We start from the raw sequence: 27,937 nt of genomic DNA, 5'->3' as shown, positions 1-27,937 counted from the left end.
GTAGTGTTTTGTCAGTCAAATAGTGTAATACCAGGCATAGATCAGGCATGGACCATGGCCATAATACATTTCCACTGTATGGCTATTGAATTTTCTTATGATTTTTTGAAGATAATGGATGTCAGACTCGCAAGATCAGGCAGTGTAATATTCTGTCAGTTATGTTTCCTTCTCTTTAGTGCCCTGCTGTTCTTAATTACTATGTCACTTGATCTTTGTTGTTGTTTTTTCGTTAATGTGATTAAATGTGAGGGATTTTCCATGACAAGGGACTAGGAATACTTTGTCACTGCCCGATTAGACATGGTACTGCTGCACATAAGATCAGAAGGCTATATTGTAACCCTAATTTAAGCTAATTCAAGTAATTGGCTAAACAGACATTTACACAATGCCATGATCCATTGTGTAAATGGATGTAGCAGTGCCTGTAGCAGTGGTTCTTCAAGTGCTGAAAAGTACATGTGCACACTCTGGATAGTTTTTAGGGTTCGAGAATCTGCCTTATCAGATGATCCATGCAAGTGTCCATGCATGTGAACCAGTAACAACAAGGCCCTTGTTAAATGAAATACTATTTGAAAAATGCAGTTTCACGACAATGACATTCAGCATTACAAATTCTTCCGAATTTTGTCAACTGTGCCTCTATCATCCATTTGAAAAGGACAACTTGTATAACTTATATTTGTCATTTATAAAATGTATATGTCTGGCATGACCCTCGTCATAACAATCCTCGTAAAAAAGGACTGAATAAAAAATGAACAATGGCAAAGAACACAATGATACAACAATAGTTTATTGACTAAATACAATAAAAAACACCTTTTGAGAGGGTGCTAGCCTTTTGTATACATTTTATTTAAAACACATTTCAATGCAAGTAGGCTACCCATAAATAAATGAGAAAAACATGCTGTTTTCTCATAGATAGCCTATTTGTTATTACCCTGGTATTCCTTAAGTGCAGGTGACTGTTTGAGATGGTACAGTGCATGCTTTCAGTACAATCTGGGTTAAAATATTACCCTAGGCCACAGGAAGACAAAGGCTCTGCAGATAATAGAGTAAATTTGCACTTCCTGCATTCTGTGACATCTTCTGAAAACGTACTTCATTTCATATATTCATTATTGTATCCTTCTGTCCTTCCATCCATCCACCCATCTCAATCAACCAATCAATCAACCAACCAATTAATCAATCAATCAATCTGTCTGTCACTGTAAACAAGCCTGCACGATTCTGCAAAACGGATGTAAATTGAAATGCTGATTTATACTTTAATGTTATGATGCACTTGCTTTTTTCAATGGAAACCGTAGGATATAAATGTTTGATTATTCATTAAAGGAAGCAAGACATCATCACCACAGGTTTACAGGATAAGATTGTTTTAGATAGTGTTGCAGCAGGAACACCATACGAAAACACTAAGCAACACGATGCGTTAATTTGCCCTCAAATGAATTGAATTCAAATACTGACAGCGAGTTTGTAATATCAGTCATGGAAAATACTAGCTGTTTTGCATATCCGCCTGGGACTAGACTATGGTCCATCTCTCCTATTCCAGAGATGTTCTCCGTATCCTTATAACCGTAGAGTGTAAGTAGTGTTACCATTCACCGTTGCTAGCCTACCACACTAAACGCTTTGAGGATGAACCAATTGGATCAACCTACCCCATTTCCTGAGAGCGTGGTTGTTATCTGAATGCCACATCAAACCATCCTATCGTACTGTCACTTCCCTGTCTTAAATACCCAATCGTCCACTCCGGTAACCGATACACAGTTCACAGAACAATCAAGCTAGGTTGCATTTTACAGAGACTACTATATTTTGACAGCTTCTCAGGTGAGACACCTCGTTCAGGAGCTGTTTCACTTTCTCTTGAGTTGCCGAACACACTCGCTGTGAGCCTGGGGTTGTTACACTCAAAAAACAGTAATTTGAAGCCCATACACCACGGCACCATGAGTAAAAAGAAAAAGGACTGGAGAACGGAGAAAGGTAAGCGTTGGTTTTGTGGCGATATCATTCGGTGCCTGTGGCTTGTCACAATTAAGAGAGCCTGCTAGCATTTTTGTCAGTTTATGAACCGAATGTGCGGGATACAGGCTTGAGAAGCTGTGAACAGGGCAAGGGACTGAAAAGACTAGCTTGAGATGTAAACGTGAGGCAACTCGGTGTCACATGAATCGTAGCTGGCAGATGCTACTGCTGTATTGTAGCGTGGAGGCACCCTACTCGTATTAGCATCCAGACCGCGCGCAAGTGGAATTCCACCAGAGCATTTTCTGATTCTGTCTTCTAGGCCGTTTGTATTAGCAAATTCACCTGTTAGATTGGCAGTTGGGTTCATACATGCTATATACCTATTTATGTATGTATATTTATTTATATAATATAATATTTATATATTTTTTGACACGGCATTAATCTTGAGATGGCTGGAAACTGTGGTTAGTGGCACTGCGGAGAAGTAATTAGTTGTCAAAGTCAAGCATGCTGTAGATTTGGCAGTGCTCTCGGAACGGTATGGCATGTTTTAGAAATGATTTGTTCTGCATAACATGTTTTAATTGTACAGCCTGTATACATTAAAACACCTTCGTTTTTAGTGTAGTGTCTGGATGAAAGACTTTTCACATAGAGTTAGACTGTCTCAATCCAAATATTTAGGGTAGATGCTTAGCCTCGGCTGCAGTCAGTGTATAAAATGCATTTGTGTTGACAGGGGCACTTAGGTGCAGTATTATTTTAAGAATAATCAGAAGCTGAAGTTTGGAGAGTCTTCCCAAGAGGGCTAGACGGAGAGAAAACCTTTTAGGCATGCTTGTACCACTCATAAAATTGCAAAGAGTTCAGTCCACTCAAGGGAACATTTCAGAAAGTATGGGGCAGCATGTTTTTTTCTGAAGTTTTAGAGTCAACTCTTATCAATGAAATTGGGCTACTGGGCTGCTGCAGTTGCTTTTCTGAGACACTGTTTCATTTATCAGTGTGGTGATTTAATTATGTTTATCAAATATACTTTCCAAAATGCAGTGAATGAATGCCGCTCTAACTTTTCATTTTATGAACAGCCAGATTTAACTCAATCAACATTTTCCTTTTTCATTATCAGAACCTAATGAAGGTGTTGTCCCCCCTGTCCCCCCCCCCCCCCCCCCCCCCCCTACAGAGCGCTTGCTGAAGCTAGGGCTGGAAGAGCGACGCAAGGAGTATCGTGGTAATTTTATGTCTCTGGAAAAGATATCCACCTGGAGGAAACATGAAAAGACTACAGGTGCGTTTAAACTCAAAGGACTCTATTTTCATGAGCGTAGAAAAACTGATGCTGTGGACAACAATTGTGTGCTATGAGCTGTCTTTATTTTTGTTATTTTGCTTATTCTATTCATGTGTTCCATGTTCAAAGTTCTACATAATAGGCTAGAGACTACCCAAAGAATAAGTTGTAAGATAGTCAGAGTCTCTGCTCTGCTCTTTTACTGGGCAATATACACTCACCGGCCACTTCATTAGGTACACCTTGCTAGTACCAGGTTGGACCTCCTTTTGCCTTCAGAACTGCCTTCATTATTTGTGGCATAGATTCAACAAGGCGCTGGAAACATTCCTCAGAGATTTTCCATATTGTCATGAGAGCATCACGCAGTTGCTGCAGATTTGGCGGCTGCACATCCATGATGCGAATCTCCTATCGATCGATATCTGGTAATTGTGGAGGCCACTGGAGTACAGTGAACTCATTGTCATGTTCAAGAAACCAGTTTGAGATGATTTGAGCTTTGTGACATGGAACGTTATCCTGCTGGAAGTAGCCATCAGAAGATGGGTACAATGTGTCATAAAGGGATGGACATGGTCAGCAACAATCTGGATATTTTCTCTTTTTCGGACCATTCTCCGTAACCCAAGAGAAGGTGGTGCCTGAAAATCCCAGTAGATCAGCGGTTTCTGAAATACTCATACGAGCCCCTCTGGCACCAACAACCAGGCCACGTTCAAAGTCACTTAAATCACCTTTCTTCCCCATTCTGATGTTTGGTTTGAATTTAAGATCTTCTTGTCTTGACCATGTTTACATGCCTAAATGCCTTGAGTTTCTGCCAAGTGATTGGCTGATTAGATATTTACTTTAAAGTAACACTATGGAGTTTCTGGAGCCGCCAGGTAGGGGGCCACTTTCTGCTGGACTATTCAGTAACTTATTTGCTGTCTTGCTTTGTCTTGTGTTGCACTTGCGTGATGTTTGACTGTGTTAGGAAAGTTGTTGACTCGCTAGTTTGTCATAAACAAAGTAAGCAAATTTCAACAGGTTTTGCTAAGTTTAGAAAGACATCTCGTTAGCGATGTTAGCAAGCATGTTATAACACGCATGGACATTGATGCTAGTAATAAGTGCTCTCGCGTCAGCGTCTTTGTAATATTATTGTGATCGCTATGTTGGCTAGCTTGCCAACAACTTTGACTGTGTTAGGAAACTTCAAGCAAGTGCAACACAAGACAAAGCAAGACAGCAAATAAGTTACTGAATAGTCCAGCAGAAAGTGGCCCCCTACCTGGCGGCTCCAGAAACTCCATAGTGTTACTTTAACGAGCAGTTGAACCGGGATGTTTGGGATGTTGCTATTGATTCTTACAAAGTTACCACTTATAAAGTTGTTTAGTACAAATGCCGGTGGAACAGTTTGACATAGAGTGAACAATGTCATAACCAAAGCAAAAATTAACAAGTTACTTAAAAGCCAAGTCACATATTAATTTACACCTCCACCAGTCAGCCTGCTCATAATAAAGATTTGATCCTTAAGGTTTGTGATTCAAAACGTATGCAGTATAAGCTGGATTTCAAACAGTCAGTCAATTTACAGAATAATGACCAAGCTGTGCAAATGATTTGTCACTTCGAGATGTTGAGACTGAAGCAACCTGTCCTGGCTTCGGAGCCATATGACGGACCATGGAGAATGCTGGCAGCAGGGGTCCAACATCATGTGAAGAAACTTCTTCTCAGTGGAAGACGAGGAAACTACATCACCACTCACTCCCAATTCATATTCCTCTATGCATAGGTGCCACAAAGGGGGGGAAGTTAGGATGACTATAGGGCCTTTTGGGCCTGATCGGCCCCTCATAAACACAACACACAACAAAATGGACATGAGGGGCCCCTGCCTCTCAACCTGATCTATTTATGCTCAGCACCCTTTACTTACCCACTCCTAAACTTATGCCTGCTTGGACCTAAACAGTCATTCTCCTTGTTGCTTCCCACTGATGTAAGGCTGAGGAGGTTATACTTCCGTTGTGTGCAGTGCCTTTCCGTTTTGTAAAGTTTAATGTGGTGGAAAATTCCTTAGAATGGTTGCATGTCATGTGAATACATTTATATTCTATAATTTACAGAGACTCAAGTAGAACTCAGAATTACTCAGCTGATGTATTGTAACCTACTACTTCTGGTACACCGTTAACTATTGGCCTAAGAGTCACTGCTACTTACTCGCAGGTCATGCGCTATGCATAGGGCACCAAGTGCATCAAGGGGTGCAAAAATGTGTTTGAATGTGTTCATTCTTAAAATACTGGAACATTTGCCGACCCGATGCACACATACCAGGCAAGAAACGTCCAAGTTTAAATCTAGCCAAACATCTAGCATTATCTTTCTAACGTTAGCTAGTTAATGTTACAAGTCTAGTCTATGGGTCAAAAAGCTAACGCTAGCCAGCATTTAAGTTTGTGAGTGTGTGGTTTATTCAAACACTGATTAACACATACTGTCCTTTGAAAGGCTACCTTACACATCCGTCTGTTGTGCTTCAGAACTTTAGCATCTCATCTGATCTGTCATTCCTCTAAGTATAACATGACCTGTATGACCTGCATTCCTAAAGTTAACAGAGCTCCATTTCGTTTAGTGCAGTATGTAATAGACATTGTTTTGTAGTAGCCTATCAGGTTCACATCACTTCAACTGTGCCCCAATCGTACACAGAAAAAACAATCCACCCATTTATCATCTTGGTAAATAGATGAACACCACAAAGCAATTACGCTTAGGGCACCCAAATGGCCAGCAGCGGTCCTGAATGCCCTGTTTCAGCAGCGCTAGTTATGGTAAAGCTCTTAACAGCGGTGGCAAATTAGATTATATAACAAGGATGTAACAAGGCGATTGGACGAGGAGATAGGGGACAAAGTTATGTTCAGTGAAGTGATTATGGAATATTGTGTGTCTGGCATTCTTTTTTTCCAGCCAAATGCTCTAAGCATTAACACGCAGGTCATTATTTGTATTATATACAACTTTTAGTCATGACCAGAGTATACAGAAAGGGGCAGACAGAGAGGTGAGAGAATACAATCAGATATACAAAGATACAGAGACTATTTCCTACCTGCACAGACTTAGAAGTGTGCTCATTTTCACAACTGGGACCTCAATGTGACATGGTGTGTGAGGATTATACTAATCACACCAGCAAAGGTAGCAGGTTTAGTTGTCATTTTGAATGAAGGTTTGTATCGTTGGGTAACTCCATAGAGATGCACAAGGCTTTGCCTGTCAGGTTAGGTTAGAATGATGTTAGCTTGTTGCTCACAGCAAAATACAGGAACCACAGCAGTTGTGTACAGATTGTTTGGACCAGAGCAATGTTACTTGGACCACATGGATATATTGCCATTTTGAATGTGTAATTCATAGCAAAACGAAGATACATACATACGAACATACATACAGATCAGTGAATAAAAACTAGATGTCAAGGGTCTGGAGCTGCTCTTGTTCTCATAAAATATTATGGTGCATTGCAAATTAGTAGGTCAATGACATTGAGTGATTGCAAATTGAACCTGTTCTTTGTATTGTCCTGTAACACAAAAACAAGGACATATTAATTTGGTGCCACTTTTCAGGGTAATTGCATGAAACAGTCCGACATGTTCAGACGTCCTGATTGAGCGGAGTCATTTGCAATGCGTCGCCATGCCTCCCCTGGCAGCTCAACCTTTCATGGCTGTCACATCCTGACAGAATGGCTATCTGCTGGTGTTCATCCGCCTGTCCATGCTCCTTTCACCATGATAGAGCCAGGGCTGGGTGATAGGACCTCATATTTTTACGATATAATAAGACATTTTAAAAAGTAAAGTTAACACTGCACTGCTGTCCTATATCTAAATAGTTACATTTAATTGAAATAAAAAAAAATAGGCCTACATTTAGCATACATCGTAAAGCTGTAGGGTTTAGTCAGTGGCAGGAAGGTGTTTCACATCGTTACTGGGTTACCCAACCTAACCTTAACCCAAAACCTACCCATAATTACTCATCCTTTTCGAGGTTGCTAAGATTTATTTGTAAGTAACCCAGAGTGGGCTTTAGCAGCGGAAGTTTCTGAGGTATTACATTCGCCTCATAGCAATAGAACAGTTTGATTGGCTGGTCACCATGATGATAATGTACAAATGTCAATGGAGAAAGAAACGTGATTGGATGAAGAATATCCCCTCTGTCCCCCATTTCCTGTGCCCCTTGTGTGTGTGGGGGTGTGGGTGTGTGCAAGAGAGCTTAAATGCGGTCAGTTTTCAAAGCACCTGCATAGCCTATATTACGCATTCTCGATATTACAAATATGGCTTTTCTTATATCTTTTATAATATAGCATAGAATATATTGATGCTTTAGATATACAGCCCAGCCCTAGATGCAGCATGTGTGATGCATTTGTGTGTTGACTTGCATGAAGCAGTGACTGATTGACTACAACGGGGTTTTACGTCGTGGCCATCATTGCTGATCAAGCTAGTTCTCCATCAGGTCTGCCCCTCACACTCACGTATAGGCCAGCCCTTTGAGACGGCATGATGCTGCAGAGCCAGATAGGGGTCAAACCTTACTGTGACTTCAGTGGTGTGGTTTTAAAGTGAGTCAGCAGAGGATATGCTTCCTGTTGTCTGCAGAAGGTAAAAAGTCAGCCAGAAGGCTTCTAATTTAGAACATGTTGAACTACTGATGACCTCTAATCATAGTTATTATTAATCATAGTTATTGTTATATTATGATTAATCATTAGTATTGTTTTATTATTATTAATTATTGGTATTGTTATATTATGATTTAATCATTGGTATTGTTTTATTATTGTTATTTTGTACTTGCAGATGTAGAACTGTAGATCAGTCAGGCAACTGTAGAAGCTCTGTGACCTGCTATGGCCATCACTGGCACTGAGTACAGCACATAGGCCCACCACAATCAAATGAACTGAGATGCTATGATGCACTGTGGAAGTCCCCCGAATAGAAAATAGGTCAGGGCCCTTATTGCACTTCCTTGGTGCCTTTCTACTGCCACTTGTCTCTTGAGAAGTCATGCTTGTCCACAGTTGTCTTGAGGTGGCTGTGTATGTTCTTTCTAAGGCTATGATATAAGCTTTTATGATATTGGTGAACAAAAAAATGTATTTACATGAACAACTCACATCCTGTAGCCTAAGGGTCATTTGTCTGTAACAAAATCTGGAGTTGTTATGATTTTTTTTGTTTTGTTGTGGGAGTGGTTGAAATGATGGCAAAGAGGAAGCATTTGTAACTTCAAATCTGACCACAATAATATGGTTGAAGAGATTAGTCGAAAAGTCAAAGGAATAGTGTAGTAAGTCACCAGGTCCCTAATTGATAGGTATGGCTCTTCTCCCAACTGAGTACAGTGACTGTGGGCTGGTCAATGCCAGGCAGGCTACTGTTTTACACTACATAATCTAAACAAAAAGATAAAAGTGCTCTACAGCGTCTTAATATTGCACTTAACTTTCAGTTCCTTTATGTTCCATTGAAGTTCCATGAGTTTTTTTGCCCAGATGGGGTGTATGGCTAGTTCAAAGTGATTTCCAAGCCTTCACTCATTTTCTGCTCTTTTATCTAGCATTTATGCTATGAGAGTAATCTCAGTTGCATGGCTATGGCCAAGTGGGCTGGGCTGCCACCAAATGGCTTCCTATTAGCGCCAGCTTGCCTGCTGCTCAGCGGTAGGATGTGATTGCCACAATTTCTGATGTGGATATAACTAATTGGCAAGAATGATCAGCATTATAATATATGGTCTGGAGCTGTGTAGCCTGTAGTGGAGCCTAGTATAACCCACATTGGACCCACATTGAATCAAACACGGAGATAATCAGAACCTTAAGCCTTTAGTCTGTACCCGTTATTGTGCGGTTGGTAGGTTTGTTTCATTAGGGGCCTATTAGTATGCAGCTCTCCCATATGCACCATAAGCCTTGCCAGTACCAAACTCCATGCTCCGTTGGCTCAGATAAGCTTCTCTTGGCTTGGCATTATCTTCTGTGGTGACAGAGGGAGTGTACTCCCGCAAGCGCAAAAACCCACTTTTCCAGTATCTTCAATGTGTGAGGCAAAGGCTCTGCACATGTTAGGATTCAGTGTGATGCCTTTGGTACAGGCATGTGTTTTCTGACTGTGGTTCCATGTCACTAAATTTCATTTTATATTTTTGTATATACTGATACTGATATTCTGATTATGATAGTCTGATTGTGAAGTGCTTAACACCATCAAAAATAATTGCTGCATCTATGTGACTGATGAGATTCTTATAATAAAGAATCAGCAAGCAATGCTTACTTGTATTGACAAGAAAATAAAAGATAACACATTTGTAACCCAATTATCATCTTACTGTTTTTTTTCTTAGGAAAATTGGAAGAGGATGAGCAGAGAGGACAGTCTGTCTCTTTGAGTGACAAAGTGTCTCTGCACAAAGGTGACATCACCATTCTGGAAGTGGACGCCATTGTGAATGCTGGTAAGGGCCCTGGTTCATCCCTGTGTTCAGTGTACATCTGTCTAACTCAAGCGTGGTGTCCCCTAAATACTGATGGTCAAAGTTGCCTGAGGGTGAATTGCAAAGGTGTTTGTTGGGGAAGCCTGCCCCCTGCTGTTGAAACAGGGTATGTGCTGTCCTTTCTTCTCTGTTGTGTTTTTGAGAGTGCACATGGTGGTTCAGTGACCATGCACTATGATATGAATATCATATTTAGACCAAGCAGTCCTCTCTTATTCTCCGCTTTCAAAGGGATGTCCGCAGATACGGTACAGATGCACAGTGACTGAGCTGAATACGAATCATGTTATTTATACTGTAAAGGTGACGGACACCTGTGCTTGTAGCATACTCTGAAAAAGATAGTTTTGCTTTTGAGGCTTTCAACGTGCATTTTCAGTACCAGCTGAAATTGTATGGGTCAGAATCTGTTCAGCCTATTTTCCAATTACTTGAATAGTAGCAAGATCCATCACGGTAGATGATGAAGTGTCTGTACACAGGGTATGCACAAAAAGAGAAGAAGAGGTAGGGAACAGATGGATGGATGGATGGATGGATGGAAAATGGAGGTGGCAGACGGCACATGCTGAGAAGAGTAGAATCTGCTCCAGAAAGGGTGCCGAGACAGTAGAAGAAGGTTGTAATGCATTTGTTTTTTCTTGTGCTGGTGTAGAAACACTGATGTGGTCGACATTGTTTGTGGGACTTCGATCCATTGACTTGAGCAACTCAACCCGACTGCCTGAATTGAACGGGATGAATAATACTTAGCCTTGTGGTACTTTATTTGTGATTGTGGTAATCTACACTGACATAGCCAGTGGAATTGGCAGGGAAGGCCATCTTTTATCCATCATGACCTCTAGTCTCACAACTTTTGCCCCGTCAAGAACGCAATTCAGAGCAAATTGTGGAAAAGACGGCTAATGGATAGATTAGATTTAGTACCTAATTTGATCATTCCTAGCCAAACAATGGGAGGAAAAATGTGTGATTGTTAACTGGCCAGAAAATGGGCACGCAGCAATTTGTATGTTTTGTTTTTCTGGCCAGGTGGAGTTAACAGTTCCGTTGACGCAGTTCAGTGTGCTTTTCTCTGCGTGTTGTGCAGGATTATGAACACAATTACACCTACCTAAGCCATAAATAATCAGAGGAAAACGGCTGTCTCTCTGCTGATCAAAAAGTTAAACAATATCAACAGCTATATTTAAACAGCTGGATTGTCTAGCACAGCTTTTTATATTGTTAGTGTAACCTTTAATAATCTGTCTTGCGCTTTCCTTGCTCTCTTTTTTTTCTGTCTATCATGGTGTAACTCCTGAGAAATACTTGGATTGGACCTTTCACTTGCACTTTGACCTTCGATTTTCGACTTGGTCAAAGACATTGTTTTGAATGTCATGAGCTATGTCATGAGCTATGTCATGAAGCTGTTTGGAAAATATCAAGTGGTATGAAATAATGCTTTGGGTCACATTATGTTGACAAGGCAGGGTGAATTTTTTTTTATTTTATTTAAAATCTCTAGCGCAGTGGTTCTTAACCTTTTTTGAGGTGCTGAACCCTGCGAGCTTCATCAGTGCATTTACCGAACCCTTCGTAATTGGAAAAATAAAATATGATTTCTTCAAAACATAAGTATATATAAAAACGACCCGACATTGCTAGTGTGAACCGGGGTATACTGTGTGTGTCTTGACCCCTGCCGAACCCCTGAGAGTGACTCAACGAACCCCTGGGGTTCGATCGAACCCAGGTTAAGAACCACTGCTCTAGCGTGTCTTGTTTGTGTTTTGTTTGTAGCACTCCTCACGGCTTTCCTCCGGAGTCTTGCGCTCATAACTCCAACATTATCGATGGAAAAACTAGACGCACTGCATAGGGGTGCGTTGACTGCCGCATAAAGTGACAGAATGAGCAGGTACTAAGGGAAATAGCAGGACAGTTTCTGTTCCAAGAAAAGTGTATTATCTTGAATGATTACGTTACTGGCAACAATAGACTAAAAGGTTTGTTATCTATCCATACTGAGTGAAAATGTAAGGAACAATAGTTTGTGGATGTGGCGGCTGTACACTGATAGGGGGTTAAGCAGGACCTTTGACTCAATCATGTCAGGGAAAAGAGAAAAAAACACATAGGGACATCTTATGGCCAATTTGTTTGAAATTGTGTGAATACCTTCTATATGCCATTATGAATGAGTCCACAAAATTTCATTAAGATTGGCCAATCACACAATCCTGTATTGGCTGCTGAATTTTGATTGGGCGTTGGTGGCCATTTTGTTGAGCGAGCCAAATAGAACTTTAGATGAGCGCAAATATAACAGAAATTATAAACAGAAATATAATATAGAGTATACGCATACCAAACTTAAACATTTTAGATTAAAGCAGCACAACGGTGGAATTGCTAATCGCTAACAAGATGCTAGTGGCTAAACCTAGCGAAACCTGTTGAAATTTGATTACTTTGACACTATGACAAACTAGTGAGTCAACAACTTTCCTAACACAGTCAAACATCAAGCAAGTGCAAAACAAGACAAAGCAAGACGGCAAATAAGTGACTTACTAGTCCGGCAGAGAGTAGTACCCTGGCGGCTTCCAGATTCAAATTAATTTCAAAAGAAACTTGTAATATACATTTTTTAACTTTTCATGGGTACTTTCATTGTGTAAAGTTTAATTTTGATAGGAGTAAAGGAAAAAAATTACATTTTTGAGGTGTATTTTTGCCATGCATTATTAGCACACATCAGATTCATGAGAATTAAACATATTTCCTCAACTAGGATTTCTTAGGACTTTTAGTATGTTGTTCTGGACACCTCATAGAAATGATCTATGCTTAAAAAAAATATTTTACAATTAGTCTGTCGTAAAACGCTAGCACCAATGGAACGCACACCTAGGGACACAAACCTTATGTCCTGTATCAACCATGTGGGGCTACAACCCTACAAAGTTTCATGTGGATTGGTAAAGTCTTAAGTATATGATATTGGCGAATTAGTGAAAAGAAAGAAGGAAGAAGAAGAAAACATCAACAAACACTAAATAATGTCATAATAAGATACTGACAAACAGCTGCCCTGTTTGATGAGTCACTGTCTGTCACCCATGGATTAGTATACTGCTCACGCCTGTGACTTGTTTGACCAGTGGGATTGATTTTCTTGTATTGATTTTTGTTTCTCCAAAAGTTTCTAAAATAACAAAATGTATTTATTTATTTACTTTAATGCTTTTGCATTGGTGTCAGACAATATGTTGAGCCTTTCACCCAAAATTCACAACTATATATAATGCATTCAAGCCACTTTCATAATGACTGATGACATTAAGGCCAGACTTTTGCCACAAAATGTCATGAATCCCCAGATAGATAGCACAGCAGAAGATCCTAGGCAGTGAAAGGAAAAGAGAAAAAAAAAAACAGCTGCCTCGCCGATTTCAGATGATCGCATTTCAACTTAAAAGACAGGCACTTCTATCTAATAAGTCAGCCGACAGACCCCAGGCCTTCTCCTGTCCCTTCCCTGCCCTCTTGATCTAAAGACTTGGTGACATAATGCTTGCCCTGCCTATATGGAGGTTTTTCTTTTTTTGTTTATGACCCACAACTCATTTGACCTGCCAGAGCTATTTTAAGAGAGAAGGTGGACAGTTGTGAAGAGCTTCTGTATTTGTCATTCCCCCCTGTTTCACTGACTCAATATGCTGAAATCTCCATTCACTCTCTCTACCTTTGTCTTTGTACCCCTTCTCCTTCCCTTTATAGACATGTATTCTTTCTCACTTTCCCCTGTACATACAGTAAATCTGACTTAAATGACATGAACATTTTTGTTTTTATGCAACTGCTCAAATAAGGCTAAAAAACCTCACTATACATCAAATTTTGCGGTGCTAATAGAACATTCAGTTGAGGTGAAACGTCAATTAAGCCTTTTCTGTGAATGTGAGTGATTCTTGATAATACAGGGCAGGACCACCATCCACCATGTTCAGCATTACGGACTCCCGCATTCATTTCCCCCCTCAGTGGTTTGTCTCCCTCACTTATGTCTCTGGTATAACTTTATCTGAGTCGAGAGCAAGTACACATCAGGGTTGCAGCCGCTGACAGTTCACTGATGTATTGATTGGGCCAACCGCGTCCGACTCCTCATTAATGAGATGCCCGCACGGCTCCTTTAGACCGGAAATATATTCCCGGCGTGTTTTCTTGGCTTAACTTCTCTCCTTGAGTATTGGCTGCCTCAGTCATATAACCACTGCGAACCCCCCCCCACCCCCCACCTCTGCGCTGCTAACAAGTTCATTACAGGCTGACATGAAGCCAGCAATCAATTTCAGAGGACTTGTGTGGCAGACGCTTTTGTCTGTGTGTCGTTCCTCTGCGTGTCTTCTTCTTTTTTTTTACTTTTTTCGCCGGCCTTTCATCAACTCGATGTTGTGTCTGAGTCTGCCAGCTGGAGACCAAGCACACCGGTGATATGATAATGCGATCTGTCTCTGCAAGGCGGGAAGTATACTTCCGTGGACACAGCTGTCCGCACATGAGGCAAATTTTTTCATCAGTACAGGACTTGTGCATGCAGGTTTTAAAGCACTGGTTCAGGGTCAACAGAAAACTAAATCTATTTACTCTATATATTTATTTAGCAGATACTTTTATGCAAAGCGATTAGTATGTTTGCTCCCTGGAAATGAAACTACTGGAGATCTGCTGGTAAAATTAAAGTTTTGTTTATTTCATGCTTCAGCGAATCATAGGTGATTAGATTACCAGCGACGGTATTTTAAGGTAAGTAACTATCGCTATTTAGATAGAGGAATAAAGGTTATGAAGGGGCAGAGAAAATCATAAAAAATAACAGTCTTTGCTGTAGAATTCACACATGTGGAGATATTATTTCAAACACTGTGATTGAGTGATTGAGCTTGGGCGCTGAGAGTCGCAACAGAAAAACTAGTATACTTTGGAGATACAAATGAGCATGTACGCATCTGTGTGGTGCGAATGCAGACATTTTGGACTATACTTCAGCCCTAAGTGTAGAGTGATGTCATGTGACGGATGTTTTTCAAGGCATTTGATTCAGAGGCATTCTGAAAAAAAATCCTAGATCTATCTCTGGAAGCAGTGTGACGGATCCGCACCAGACACCTGCATTGAATGTTCCGTCACAGTTATGGACCATTGCGATAATTGTTTACATTACAACCATGGCAACGCTATCTTACAGTAGGACTTCTGTTATACTGAAATGTCTTTGGAACGCACTCTTTCGGACCATGCGGTCTGTGATTCCATATTTCCTGAAACTACGCAACAATGTAAAGGCGGCTTTAGTGGTGAATTTGAGGACTGTCATCTTACCATCCCTTTAGGGGGGCTGTTGCGCTGCTGTAGTGCCCAGCACCACATAGAGGCCCACATGGTCCCTGCTGAGGTTTTTGAACAAGACAGAGGACTCTCACTGGGTAATTTAAGGACTGTCAGCTTGCCATGTCATTTCAGCAGAGGAAGTGATGCTGACATGACCACTGTGATTTTTTTTCATAGGCACAACTACCCCCAAAGAAGCTGCATTAGTGAAGGATTGACAAGCTAATTCTATACTGAGATACAAACGTATTTATGGTTTAAGTGGCATGCTAAATAAATAATTAGCCGTAATTGTTGCTTGACCAAATTTGGGCCATGGGCATAGGAAACACAATATGGTTTGGAAACACAATATTGGTTTTGGTACATAATGATACCCACCATGCCCTAAATGCTTTAGCAATCTTCCACAATAATATGACCACGTCAAGTTCCATTTCAGGCAACAAGCTTGAAATTTGATTCTGTAATAAACAAAGCTGTGTTGTTCGTCCTTGTTGGTACCCTTAGTCTACTGTGGGTCTTTATGTTTTTATCCTGTAAATATTAAGATGTTTTCCTTTTAGTCCTGCTGGAGTTTTGTGAGTAATATCACTCAGCATGATATAAAAATTATAACCGCAATTAATTCTGGGCAAAGCCTCCCTGTTGGCTGAGGTTGGAGGTGGAGCTGAGAACACATAAAATGTTTTTTAGTTTATTTATTTACGAGCTTAATTCTTAATTTTGGAAACTGCTGCTCTCTGGATGGTTGATTATTTTTTCATTTAAATTAATTTCTTATCAAAGCTCTTAATTGGAATGGATACTGACACAGCCTCTAATAGGTATGGAAGTGGCAATTGCTCTCTGCAGTTCACTCCTACACAGAGGCTTCCTGCTCTGCATAAAGAAACAACACTTAAGCCTAAACATGGGCCTCGCTCCGTTCTCTCATTAGGTGAGCCGTTGGTTTGGTCTTTCTTTTGTGTGTTTAGTTGCTTACAGCCTACAGAGGAGTATCATGTCATGTTATTTTTAGAGACATTTTAACACTTAATTTCTATGATGTCTTGAGGTCTTTTTTGCTTGTTTTTAAAACGTGTATCTCTCTTTTTTTTTTTTTTTTTTTCACCCATTTAATTAGCCATTTCTTACAAATGTCTTACGGACGTTAAGCAGCTGAAACTTTTTCACTGGAAATGAGTAGTATCTTTTGAAAGATCTTTTGGTGCTCCCTCGACATAGTTTCTTTGTTAGCTCTTAATGCCTGTCTGCTCAGTGTTCAATGGGTGGCCAGCACTAATGGAAAGGATGAATAATTTCCTTAGTATCTCGGCTTGAGCCCTGGTGATTTGAAAGAATTTTATGTGAAAGCGTTTATTTTATTTTATATCCTGTCTTAAGAGGACTGTATTGTATGCTGTTGCACCTTTCAAATATGACTGATTTGAGAACCACCTTTGTCTGCAACTGTGAATTGTCACAGTCTGACTTGGTGATATAAATTGTATTGGCTGCTTTTTGTCCTCACAACATCTATCCAGTTTGGGGTACGAACACCGGAGATATTACCTGTCATTTCGATTTCAAGGAAAGGGCACAGGAAGGCATGTGGTTTATCCACTATCTCCTTGAAAGACGGGAACATCAAGCTTGGCTGTGAATAGTATTGCATCAGTACAGAATTGCACAGTGAGAACAGTTCTCTTCATTTTCTGGAGAATCAATTAGGCTAATGTTTTGTCAAATAATAAAACTGTTTAAAGATAAAGGTAGAAAGTGTGTGTGTGTGTGTGTGTGTGTGTGTGTGTTTGGGTTGAGTTGAGTTTCAGAGCTCTCATCTTCAGAGTGCTCATATCTCAAGTTAATCTTGTTTGTGCCTAGATTCAAAGCTTTGGAGGACTGGCCGCCCAGATGCATTGGGAGTTTGTCTAAAAAACAGCCACGAACAATGAGGATACTAACTGATGTATTTCAGTGATCTGTTTGGCAGTATCCTGCTATAAAAACTGTTTTTAATTTTGTTTTCCAACCCAGAGAACAAAACTACATAAATAAGCTGTTTTAAAAGCAAGCTACCTACAAAAACATACTTAACAAAAAACTGGTCTATTTGTTTTTCCTGATCCTGCACCAAACACACACACACACACACACACACATACATAAATACATACATACATATACACACATACATACACACTAGGGGTGGGAAAAAAAATCGATTTTTCGATTTCTCTCGATTCTCTCTAGAACGATTCTGTCTCGATTCAGAAAAGTTCATAATCGATTTTTTAATTAAAAAAAAAAAAAAAAAAAATTTTAATTATTTTTTTTTTTTTTTTTTTTTTTTTACACATTCATTTTGTGTTGAAATGCAAGCTGCATCGATTATTGCATTGTTCATTGAAAGTCATAATCGTGACAAGGGAAAGCTTTTTCTCTAATAAAAAATAGAGGGTAATTCATCTGTTGATTTTCTTTAATTATCAAACACAAAGTAGGAAGTGATTTGAGACTCTAAGTAGCAAACTCAGATGTTTTAAAAATCAACATGCATCGATAATCGTTTGATCGGTTTAGAATTGATAATCGATAATCGGTTTAGAATCGATAATCGGTTTAGAATCGATAATCGGTGTAGAATCGATAATCGGTTTAGAATCGAATCGTTGACCACTGAATCGGAATCGAATCGAATCGTGAGGTGCCAAGAGATTCCCACCCCTAATACACACACATATACAGTACCAGTCAAAAGTTTGGACACACCTTCCCATTTTTTGAGAAGTTTTTTTCTTTACTTTTTTTTATTTTCTACATGGTAGATGAAACTTTTTTTTGTTAAGTACATCATTCCATATGTGTTCATTCGTAGTTTAAATGTCTTCAGTATAAATCTACAATGTAGAAAATAATAAAAAAGTAAAGAAAACAAAAATTAAAGGTGTGTCCAAACTTTTGACTGGTACTGTACATACATACATACATACACACACACATATACATAAACACACGCACCAAACACACACACAATCAAGGCTATAGGCCTGTAGGTCGAATAATGTTCATGGAGGGGAAACTTGATATGCAGTGTGATTGTTACGCTATTGCTTCTGCAGTGGAAGCCAGTGCCCCTGCATGGAGAGGTTGCTGCTCTGTTGAACAGTGAAATGACTGTAGGGTGAGTGGTGTTGCGCTGCATCCTTTAGAAAAAAAACCCACAGTTAATAGTGTCAGCTCCGTGGTATGCAAGCCAGGGATTTCCTTTTTTCTCTGTTATTTCATACATTTGGCTAAACTGCTGCCCTCCATTGTATTTACATGATATAGATGCATGCATACATGTAGAAAAATGGGTTCTTAAATATGCAATATGAAAATATGCAATAATAATACTTGTTGACCTTGCCAAATCTGTTAAACCTCAAAATGTAATCTGACAAAAATGTCATAAAGGACACAAGGGCACATCCAGCAAGAACTTTTGCTGCAGCCGAGATGGTTGGGGGCCCACTATATGTCTATGAATGCTGAAGCTCACTGTGCTCTGCAGGTTGTGAGTACCTCCCAGGTCTGGCTAGATGCACACAGCACTAATGGTGTTTGACCTGAGTGGAGAGTCTGAGGCACAGGGGCGGGGATGTATTGATGTATGGCCTGTTGAGATCAGACCCTGGTGTTGGTGACGGGGCCCTTTGAAGCCAGGGGGCAGGTCTGGATTGTCTCTCTCGCCAGTGGACAGCTGGCATAAGTCAACCGGTGGGGAGGCTCAGCATCCACTAAACGCTTGACTGTCCCGTCTGCTCTTCCTCCTCCTCCTCCGCTTCTTCCCTCCTTCCCTCCCTCCCATCCTCCACCTCTTCCTCCTGCTGATAGGAGTGCTTTGAACACTGAAGCGCAGGGCTTCATCCGTCAGAGCCGTGATGAATCGGGACATCCTTTGTCTGTACTGAAATGGAATCCCTAATCTTGCACCCCTCTTTTCAACCCCATGCCCCTCCTGCATGGTACCCCCCTCTGCATCGCAAACACCCCTCTGCTCTCCTCTGCTGTTTGAACTCTTGGGTATTGTGATGAGGTATAGACATGGTTTCATAAACCACAGCCCGGATGACAGCAGACAGTTAAAGGTGAGATTTGTGATTCTACTCCTAAATTCATCCAGTTGCTCCTCAGGGTCCTCCAGCTGTCCGTTCTGTGCGTGCACTCAAAAAAAACACACTTCTATTCGTCCACAGATCCAGCCAATCAACACGTTGCTTCAGGAGCACAGAAGGCGGGGGGTGTAATTATATTGGCTGTTGTGCTCAAATTTCAAAAACCTTTCGTCAGAATCGTGGATTGTACCTTTTAAAACCTTTGGAGGCCAGCTGCTCCAGCACGTTTGTGCTGCCTCTTACGGTTGAATATATGAGCCAGACAAAAGGAACCCTTCAGAGCTTCACCGATCTCAGGGAGCCTGAATTCACAACATTGTGACAACCCCGTTGCCTCTCATTATGTGTTTAGTCCTCTGTTTGAACATGTGTAATTTTACCTTCAGTGCTCAACTCCTCAGCCTCTGCATCTCCTCCACGGCCCCCTCTAAGAGATGCTGCTCCGCTCTCTCCAGATTTGGATGAGAGGAGCTCGTCAGAGTGAAGTGGTTCATGAAATAATGGCGTGGGTGCCGAAACCTTGAACTCACTATTCAAGCTTTGAAAAAAGAGTCTGTGTGTGTGTGTGTGTGTGTGTGTGTGTGTGTAGTAGAATGATTTTGATTGATGAAAACTGAGTCATAATGCAACAGTGAAGTGATCTTGCACTTAAGTTCGTCACAGGCATAGGAGAGCAGGATTTATCATGATGGTTCAGTCATTGTTGTACATCAACTGTCTGACAATGCAAGGCCCTTTACTGCCTCACAAGGACCTGATGGCCGTACTGAACAGTTACCACAAGCAACCAGTCATCCACTTCGGCAGATAAGGCAGTACATAACTGTGGCCATAAGGGGGCACTGTGTCTCCATCAGTGCAGACCGTTTGAGCATTTTTTGCTGTCCTCCCTCTCTCTTTTTTTCAGAAAGAAATGATATTCTCTAAAGCTACAGAAGCCCTCCTCCTGCACCCCCCCCCAAACTGTTGGTGCTTGTTCATAGTTAGTATGACTTGTTTTTGTTCGCATGATGCTTCCCTGATATGGTTGGTTATCCCTAGAATAAGTATTGGAACAAGCGAGGAAAACCATGTTACTAAGCATGGAGCAAGAATAAGTGGTAAATATAGGCTAGGCTTTGGTTTTGAAGGAGCGTCTCACTGAATATAGCTACACAGGTGTGCTCGCCTTGCTCACGAGTCTCTCAGGTTCTTTTGGGAATCTGAGAAGGATTTTTGTCGGAATGGAACAGTAAAAACTCAGAGCACTAACCGCTTTGCTTTCATAAAGACAAGGACCAAAAAAAAACATCCTGGTTCTTAACCAGTCCCCGTACACCCTTCCCTTCACACACGGTGCACACTTCTTCTCCCGGCAACCGGCCGTGCCTGCAGCTCTCGGTTGCGTAGTCGCACAAATGAAGTGCAGCCAGAGGGATGGCGTGTCAGGCGCACAGGTGAGCGAGCAAGTGGCCGAGTGTGCGTCCGAGCGTGAACCCCCACAAACAGTTCAGACCCCGGCCACGGACAGACAAGCCGAGTGACAGCGAGCCCCCTCTAAAAGCAATCAGCCGCGGGGTTGGGAAAAGAATGAAAGAGTGAAAGGAGGGGAAGAGAGTGAAGAAAAGAGTGAAAGAAAAGAGAAAGGGAGAAAGTGCCCCTCTGTTCAGGCTCGGCCAGTTAGAGAGACAGTAGGAGGGTGAGCCAGAGCATGCAGTTTTTCCATCCAAGCTGAGAGAGGAGGGAGGGAGGGAGGGAGGGAGAAGTGGTGGTGGTGGTGGTGGTGGTGGGGGGGTGGTAGAGCAAGAAGAGGGTGAGGGAGCGGGAGATGGAAGGAGGGGGGCGGGAGCGGGAGAGGGAGAGGGGGAGATGGAAGGAGGGGAGAGGGGGAGAGGGGGAGAGTGCCCAGATCACTCCGACCCCAAGAGCTCCCCTCCCTCCCCTCTTTCGGTGAGGCACACAATCTCCCAGCCACCTCTGCTTGGTGGACGGATGGCGTTCCACCGGCCCCCACAATAGCCTCTTTCAGCACCAGTTCATTTCTAAGTGCCTCTGTTCTTTCCACTTCTTTCCCCCCTCCAATTCCACCCTTTTTTTTGGCAGCTAATCGGTAGCCGTTCGGATGATGTAAACCTTTGTTAAAACATGCGAAAGCACAGCATCAACACGAGGTATATTAGGGAAAAGTGTGTGCCTTAGCAGAAATACTTATGAGATGCTTGGTTACCTGCCTACAATGGCAACATTTTTCCATAATGTGTTTCCTTGAAAGTGTTGCAATGGACAGCCTTTTGACATGAATACTTGACGTCTTAAGAGCTTGTAGTATTATTTTCAGTTTTTCTTGCATAAGATCAATGGACTGAAGGCTAGACTAAATGCTAGACACTCTATCTAAATAGGCATGAATTTTGGCATATTGTGGTGACCATTCAAGCCTGGCTGTTGGCATCTTAAGATTTGCCTGAAACCAGTGTTCCTGGAGACTTTTTGTGGTTTGTGGACCTAACCAAAACTATTTTTTTGTAAATAAGTTTCAATGGAAGCACTTGTTCCATTGACTATTCACAGACCCATTCTAAGTGCCGTGAAGATGCAAAAATTTGTACTGACCTTCTTTACAAAAAGCCTGTGACAAATTTTAAATGCTGTGTTCTGAAGTATGTTTTAATTAACGGCCTGTAATTGCACAAACACGCAAGTCGAAAATCACGAGTTAACGAGTGCCTCCACAAAACAATTACATATCAGATGATGGTACGAGGGGGCCTGCCATGTTTCATTAGGCCTGCAGGACCAATCTCAGATTGTATTTAATTGAAGCAATATTGTTGAATTGTGCAATTCAAATGTCTGATGGAAGTGGGGTCTCCTGGGCTTCACGGTTCCAATTTCCCTTTTATTGTCTGGTGAGGGGAAGGCTTATAGCTAAACCCTGAGGAGATGCCTTGGTCTTTTGTTCAAAGTAGCATACTTTGTGTGCTTTGTATAGTATGGTTTAGGAATGCGCATGTTGCTTTGCCTTAAACATTTAGTTAAACCATATCCTGTAGTTGGAAGTTGAGCTTTCCATTTTACATGAATCATGTTCTTCGTGAAAATCTGCAGCTTTTTGAGTGCAGCCGGTCCTCTTTTTGCGCATAATGACGTGCATGGTTCTCCTCAAGAAATGACCTATCAATGAATGAAGAATGCTTGTGTATTCATGACCCCGGTCAGCATTTATGAAGGCTACTTTTCCTTAAATGTAACATTAGGCCTGTAAGCGGGCACTGTACATAGGCTACTACAACTCAAATGCTGTAACTATTGCCTGTGGTTTAATCGGAGAATAGAGTAACCGCCTGTTTTTATCTGCATTCTTTTCACTACTGGAGAGCGAGACTCATTCTGCCTATGGCCACACATACGTAACACGCGAGGCCTCTAATTACCTCATTCTGTTACAGTAGTGCACGGCGTATTAGCTTTCAGGACTCGCCCTCTGATGAACCCTGAGAATGCATGATCCAATATACCCCTCCTGCGTGGGTAATTGTGCTCATTGACAGGGCAAAGGATTGTTTAAATGAATTTCTACTAAATTGCCTGGTTTCATGTCTAAATTGGAACAGTTGGCCAGCGCTGGGCTTATTTACCAAGGATATTAATTTCCCAAGGTTTAATTGTAAACACTGGTTGATTAATTCAATTAATTGCCCTTTTTAAGAAACAGGTTAGGCTGGCCAAATAAGGAAATGCTCAGGCCATTAAATGATAAGTTCATGCCCTACCAAATGCAGAGATGAGAAAGAGAGAAAGAAAAGAGTGAGAGAGAAAAGGCATGGAAAAAGAAAAGAAAAATAATCCAACCTGGGCAAAACAAAGAGAGTATGGGATGAGAAAAAAGAGGAGATGGAGAGAGAGAAAATCGTGTAACTGGGTTCACAAGGGCACCTCATATCGAGCCGACATAGACAAGCCGATGATTTGCAGCACTTCATGGAGGAGATGGCCGGAACACAATTTAAGAGTTGTGACCTTAAGCAAACCGCATTTGCTTAACCTCCTTGGGCACTTGCAATATAATGGGATGATGGCTTCTGCCATTACCATGATGAAATGGCCAAATAAGTGACTTAAGTGAAGCCCCCACAAGTGGCGGGCTGTCGAGGCTGGTGTTTTGTTGGCCTTTTGATAGAGCAGTCGGCTATGGAAACAATTTAATCTCTTTAATAGATTCGGAGCCCCCTGCCAGATTAAAGCTCTCGATGCGACAGGGACAGTCTTTGTGACTGAGAGGAGCAGAGAGGAGCAGAGAGCTCCAAATGTGCCTGCCAGCTCCCCAAGACGTCAGGAAGTCACAAAAGAGAGAGTGAGCTGGAAGCCGTCCCAGATGGTGAAGAGCCCACCCCGAAGACAGCCCACCTGGAGGCCTCCGAAAAGCATGGGGACAGGAGTTGTAGTTATTGTGTCGCCCCGGAGCATAGGATTGTGTTGTAGCAAATGCCTGGGCCTCTCATGTCGTAATTGGTTTCAATAACTATATTTCCATGGTGGGATTTTAGTGAGGCTAGACATTTCCCTGCATGCTCAATGCAGGATAAGATGTGAACAGCTCTATACTTGCTGAATGCTTGAGAGATATATCATAGCATCACTTTTTAAAGAAGAAAGCCTGCACACTCTAAAGCATTCTGCATTAAAGATGAAGGTTAGTTGATATAGTGAATGCAGGCTATTCTGTCTGACCTATAAGCATATCCAGGGACATTTTTATATTATATAAATTATATATATATGTATATAAATGCCTATATAAATTATATCAATGTGTTGTATGTGTTCTCTTTCCACACTCCTGTAGACATGTGTTCATAGACATTTTGTAGTTATGTAATAAGGCTGTTTATTGTTTATTTTATGTTGTAGCCCAGTTCATTGCACTGCGGCATTACACTATTTTTAGTCATTTTCTATTTCGGTGCAGTAGCGATACTGTGATATTTTTTTGGCTGCATGAGAACGATGAAATCAGTCCCTACTCATTTCCACCTCCAGTTTTAATGAGATGCTGAACAGCTACGTCTATTTCCATTTCATTTATTTACCTATTTATTTATTTATTTGATTTGTTTCTGTTTCTTCTTGGCAGTCCTTCTTAGCAGAGCAGGTGTTGATTGATTTGTGAAAATGTCATTTACCATTTTTGATGGTAGGAGAAGAGAAGGAGTGAGAAACTGCGAAAGGAGGAGGAAGACAATGTCTGTCTTTTCAGGTTTTTTTTCTTTTTTCCCCACATCATGAGATTTGTTGCTCTGACTAATATGAAGACAAGGTGTCAGTTCTTCATTGGAAAAGTGTATTTATAGCTCTGTTTTCATGCTTGGGAAAGAGATGTGGGTCTGGGGGTGGGGGGGCTCTAAAAAGGTTCAGGAACTAGCCTGATTTACAGCACCTTTGTGATGGTGAACAATGTGTGTTCCCTCTATAAACTTGACAGTGCTAGCGCACTGAACACCGTTGATGGTTTACGAAGTAAACCAACAGTGAGCCAGGGTGCTACTGTTTCCATGTGTGGCCCTGCACGTAGACATGTACCTTTACTCCTGAAATCACAGCAATTGTTGTTTATGTATTTCTGGAAATCCCAATAGTATTCCTATGCCACAGAACTCTTTAGGTAGCTCTTTGATGCTGTGAGCGGCTGGGCCCTGGCAAGCCTAGCTTGGTGTCTGCTGATGCAGAAACACATTTTGATCAGAGTGTCTCATCTTGTTTCTCTGCAACACCTTTCAGCGGGCACGCTCTGTAGCAGTCCGCCCCCATCGCTCTGGTAACGGGGCTGCATGATGATGATGGTGGTGGGGAGGAGGAGGGCGGAGAGAGGCTTGATTGCGGAGGCCGGAGCAGTGACAGTGGCCACGGGCTGCAGGGGCTGCCGCTTAATTGAATGTGATGTGGTGGCGCATTACCGGGGAGCGGGTGGCAGCACGCGGGCAGGAAAAACTCCCAGTAATTTACACTGTCCGAGAACAGGCCCATCACGACCAGGGGGTGTCACATCGGGTTTGGCCACATGTCATTTTATGGGCCTGAAGTAAACATGGAATAATTGCTTTCAGACGCCTTTTAAAGTGTGCGGTGGGCTTTTTAGTGTGGTGGGGTTTGGCAGTTTTTTGAAAGCAGCTTGAAATACCTCAGATGGTGGAGAAACCACTCGTGACTCACACCACACAAGACTCAAACCACAGGGAGATGTTCTCCTGCTGCTTTTGAGGCCATTGTGAAATTGGTGTTACTAGTGTGAGCAGGAAAGACGGGTGAGAAAGAAATGGTACAGTAAACAACATTTCCCACAATTCTCCTCTCATGAATCAACTAGATAACATATTGTTTTCCCCACTTCTGGTAAACAGGCTCTTTTGTAAACACGAAGGAGGCATGTTGGGCGTCCAAAAATTGCCAAGCCTCGGAGGAGACTGTTGTTCAAAGACAACATTTTAAAGGCTCATTTTGAGATACCTATGAAGCAAACCTGTAATTACCGTCACAGTTACACATCCTGTCGGACCTAACCTTAAGTGTCACACAATGCCGTATAAGAGACAAACACACAGTCATGGGTGGGCCAGGAACTCGGGAGCATTTTCCCACACAGAGTAGCTTTTAATGGAGCCATATTGTCTCCCTGCATGCCAGTTCTGACTTCACAACCTATTCTTCACTCTTTACTCGGTGATCAGGGTTTCCCCCCATTTTAAGGTTAACAAACAAGTCATATTGTTCAAGCCGCAGATTGGAAAGAACAAGCTGTTTAGATTTAGATCAAATGGAAATACCATCACCAAGTCCCTTTGTGCCTTGCCTTCTATGCATCCATCAACAGTATGCATCATATTCTATCAAGGCTTATGGAGCTGTCTCACATAAGCTTTAGCCCTAAGTAGAACTGACTTGTACACTCTTGAGCGTCTCTTCTCCAGAGTCTCATCAATGTCAGATGGCAGTGCTGGACCGGGTTGCCATTTTTGATGTAGTGGCTGTCAGGACTATAAATCTGCGTTGTGTGAGTTGGCAGGAATAGGGTCCCTATTGAGGTGTGAAAAGCCAAAGCCAAACAAAATGGAAGGCCGTCACGGGTCAGAGTACAAGAGAACGGCTCCCATTGGAGGCTGAGAGCCGAGGTAAGAGCTCTCAGAACTGTAAACAGCAGACGCTATTTCAATTAGTCTAGAATATTCTGTCACAGAATCCAAACAAAGTGCTGGAGTTTCCTACAACACTTTGAGGGCTTTGAGGGCTTTTTATTTAACACCCAGAATTTGTTGATCAAATTATATTGTTGTTTCTTTTGTTTAGCCTAGTCTTCGCTAATGACCCCGTCTTCATTACAACCTCTGTTGGAGTTCTCCGACTCGGGGACAAAACAGTGATTTGTGAGACTCAAATCACAGTTTCTTTGCAAATTAATTGTATGCCTGGGGTTATTATCTTCATTTACTTCAATAATATTTGTTTAATTATTTCTGTATTATGGAATATTTGAAGGTTGTGGATGTGGGCTGCAGAATGTAAGAAATAACATTTGTTGGAAAAACTCTGTTACACTCCAGAGTAAGAGGAAGGAGAAAACAGTTCAATTAGCCTATCTGGTCACCTTGTAGTAACACCATAAAATGTACTGTAATGTTAAAGAGTTCGAGTTGGGGAAACTTCATAACTCCAGGAAAGTGTGATCGTTGGTGCTGAGGTCATGTTTAGGTTAGGTCTATAAACAGTGTATCTCCTTGAGCTGTCCATGCTGAGCAGACTGAAACATCCTCCCATTCATCCCGTCTCCAGGGTGCTGTCACCCTGGATATAATGTTTCGCAGTTACCTGGGCCTCTAATGTGTTGCTCTTAAGTATGCATCGATAAGAATCCCCCATCTTCGGCTGTACTGTAAAGTCCCCGAGATTATGCTTTAGATATGTTCCCCTTTTTATAGCTGGCTCACAGTCATACATTAGTGTCCCTGTCCACATTTTAATACCACACAGTGCGGCTGTACACTCGAGTGTGCCCAGATTCCTATCTGGAGGCCCATTCATCATGTGATGACACAAGATGCTGGCGTGTCACAGGCTCGGCTCGAGCAGTCTGCCCCGGTGAGCGCGATGCACGATAGTGCCCGTTTTCTCCAAGATGGAGGCCGGGCCACCACTTACCTATTCATGTATGCATTGTGAACGCTGTAATGAAGACTCGGCTCCAGGAGCTGTGTCTGATGCCTGTTTAGTCTTATTTGGAGGCCGAGTTGTTGGCATGTGGTGCTCTTTGCAGGCACCTTTTTTTTTGGTTAAGTGGGACCGGGGGAAATGATGGAGAGTCCTTGAAAGCGGAGGCAGGGAAATTAATCCTCATAAAAGGACCCAGACTGAGAGCTGTTGGAGAAGCTGTTTGTCGTCTTATTGAGGCATGGAGGCTTGCAGAACCACATAATCAAATGTTTGGTGCTTGTGTATGAAGTATATAAGGCATCACAAATGTCTGTCAGAAGGATACATAGATGCAGGCATT

The 27,937-nt window shown here is 41.7% G+C and overlaps 1 protein-coding gene across 3 annotated transcripts in view; it reads left to right on the top strand.

Moving 5' to 3' along the window:
- The first annotated feature begins 1,774 nt into the window (after positions 1–1,774).
- Positions 1,775–27,937, top strand: part of macrod2 (mono-ADP ribosylhydrolase 2) — a 455,835-nt gene continuing 429,672 nt past the window's right edge. Inside the window, exons 1-3 of one of the 3 annotated variants that reach the window (XM_031579216.2) lie at positions 1,775–2,019; positions 3,194–3,298; positions 9,740–9,850. In XM_031579216.2, coding sequence (XP_031435076.1) covers positions 1,983–2,019; positions 3,194–3,298; positions 9,740–9,850 — 253 coding nt within the window. In that variant the 5' untranslated portion in view covers positions 1,775–1,982. The remainder of the gene's footprint in view (positions 2,020–3,193; positions 3,299–9,739; positions 9,851–27,937) is intronic. The other 2 variants (XM_012829891.3, XM_031579217.2) reach the window with 2 other exon arrangements.

Source organism: Clupea harengus, chromosome 13 (assembly GCF_900700415.2).
Source record: "Clupea harengus chromosome 13, Ch_v2.0.2, whole genome shotgun sequence".
NCBI classification, from domain to species: Eukaryota; Metazoa; Chordata; class Actinopteri; order Clupeiformes; family Clupeidae; genus Clupea; species Clupea harengus.
The sequence above is the reverse complement of the archived record's forward strand: the minus strand, read 5'-3'. Positions and strand labels throughout refer to the sequence as shown.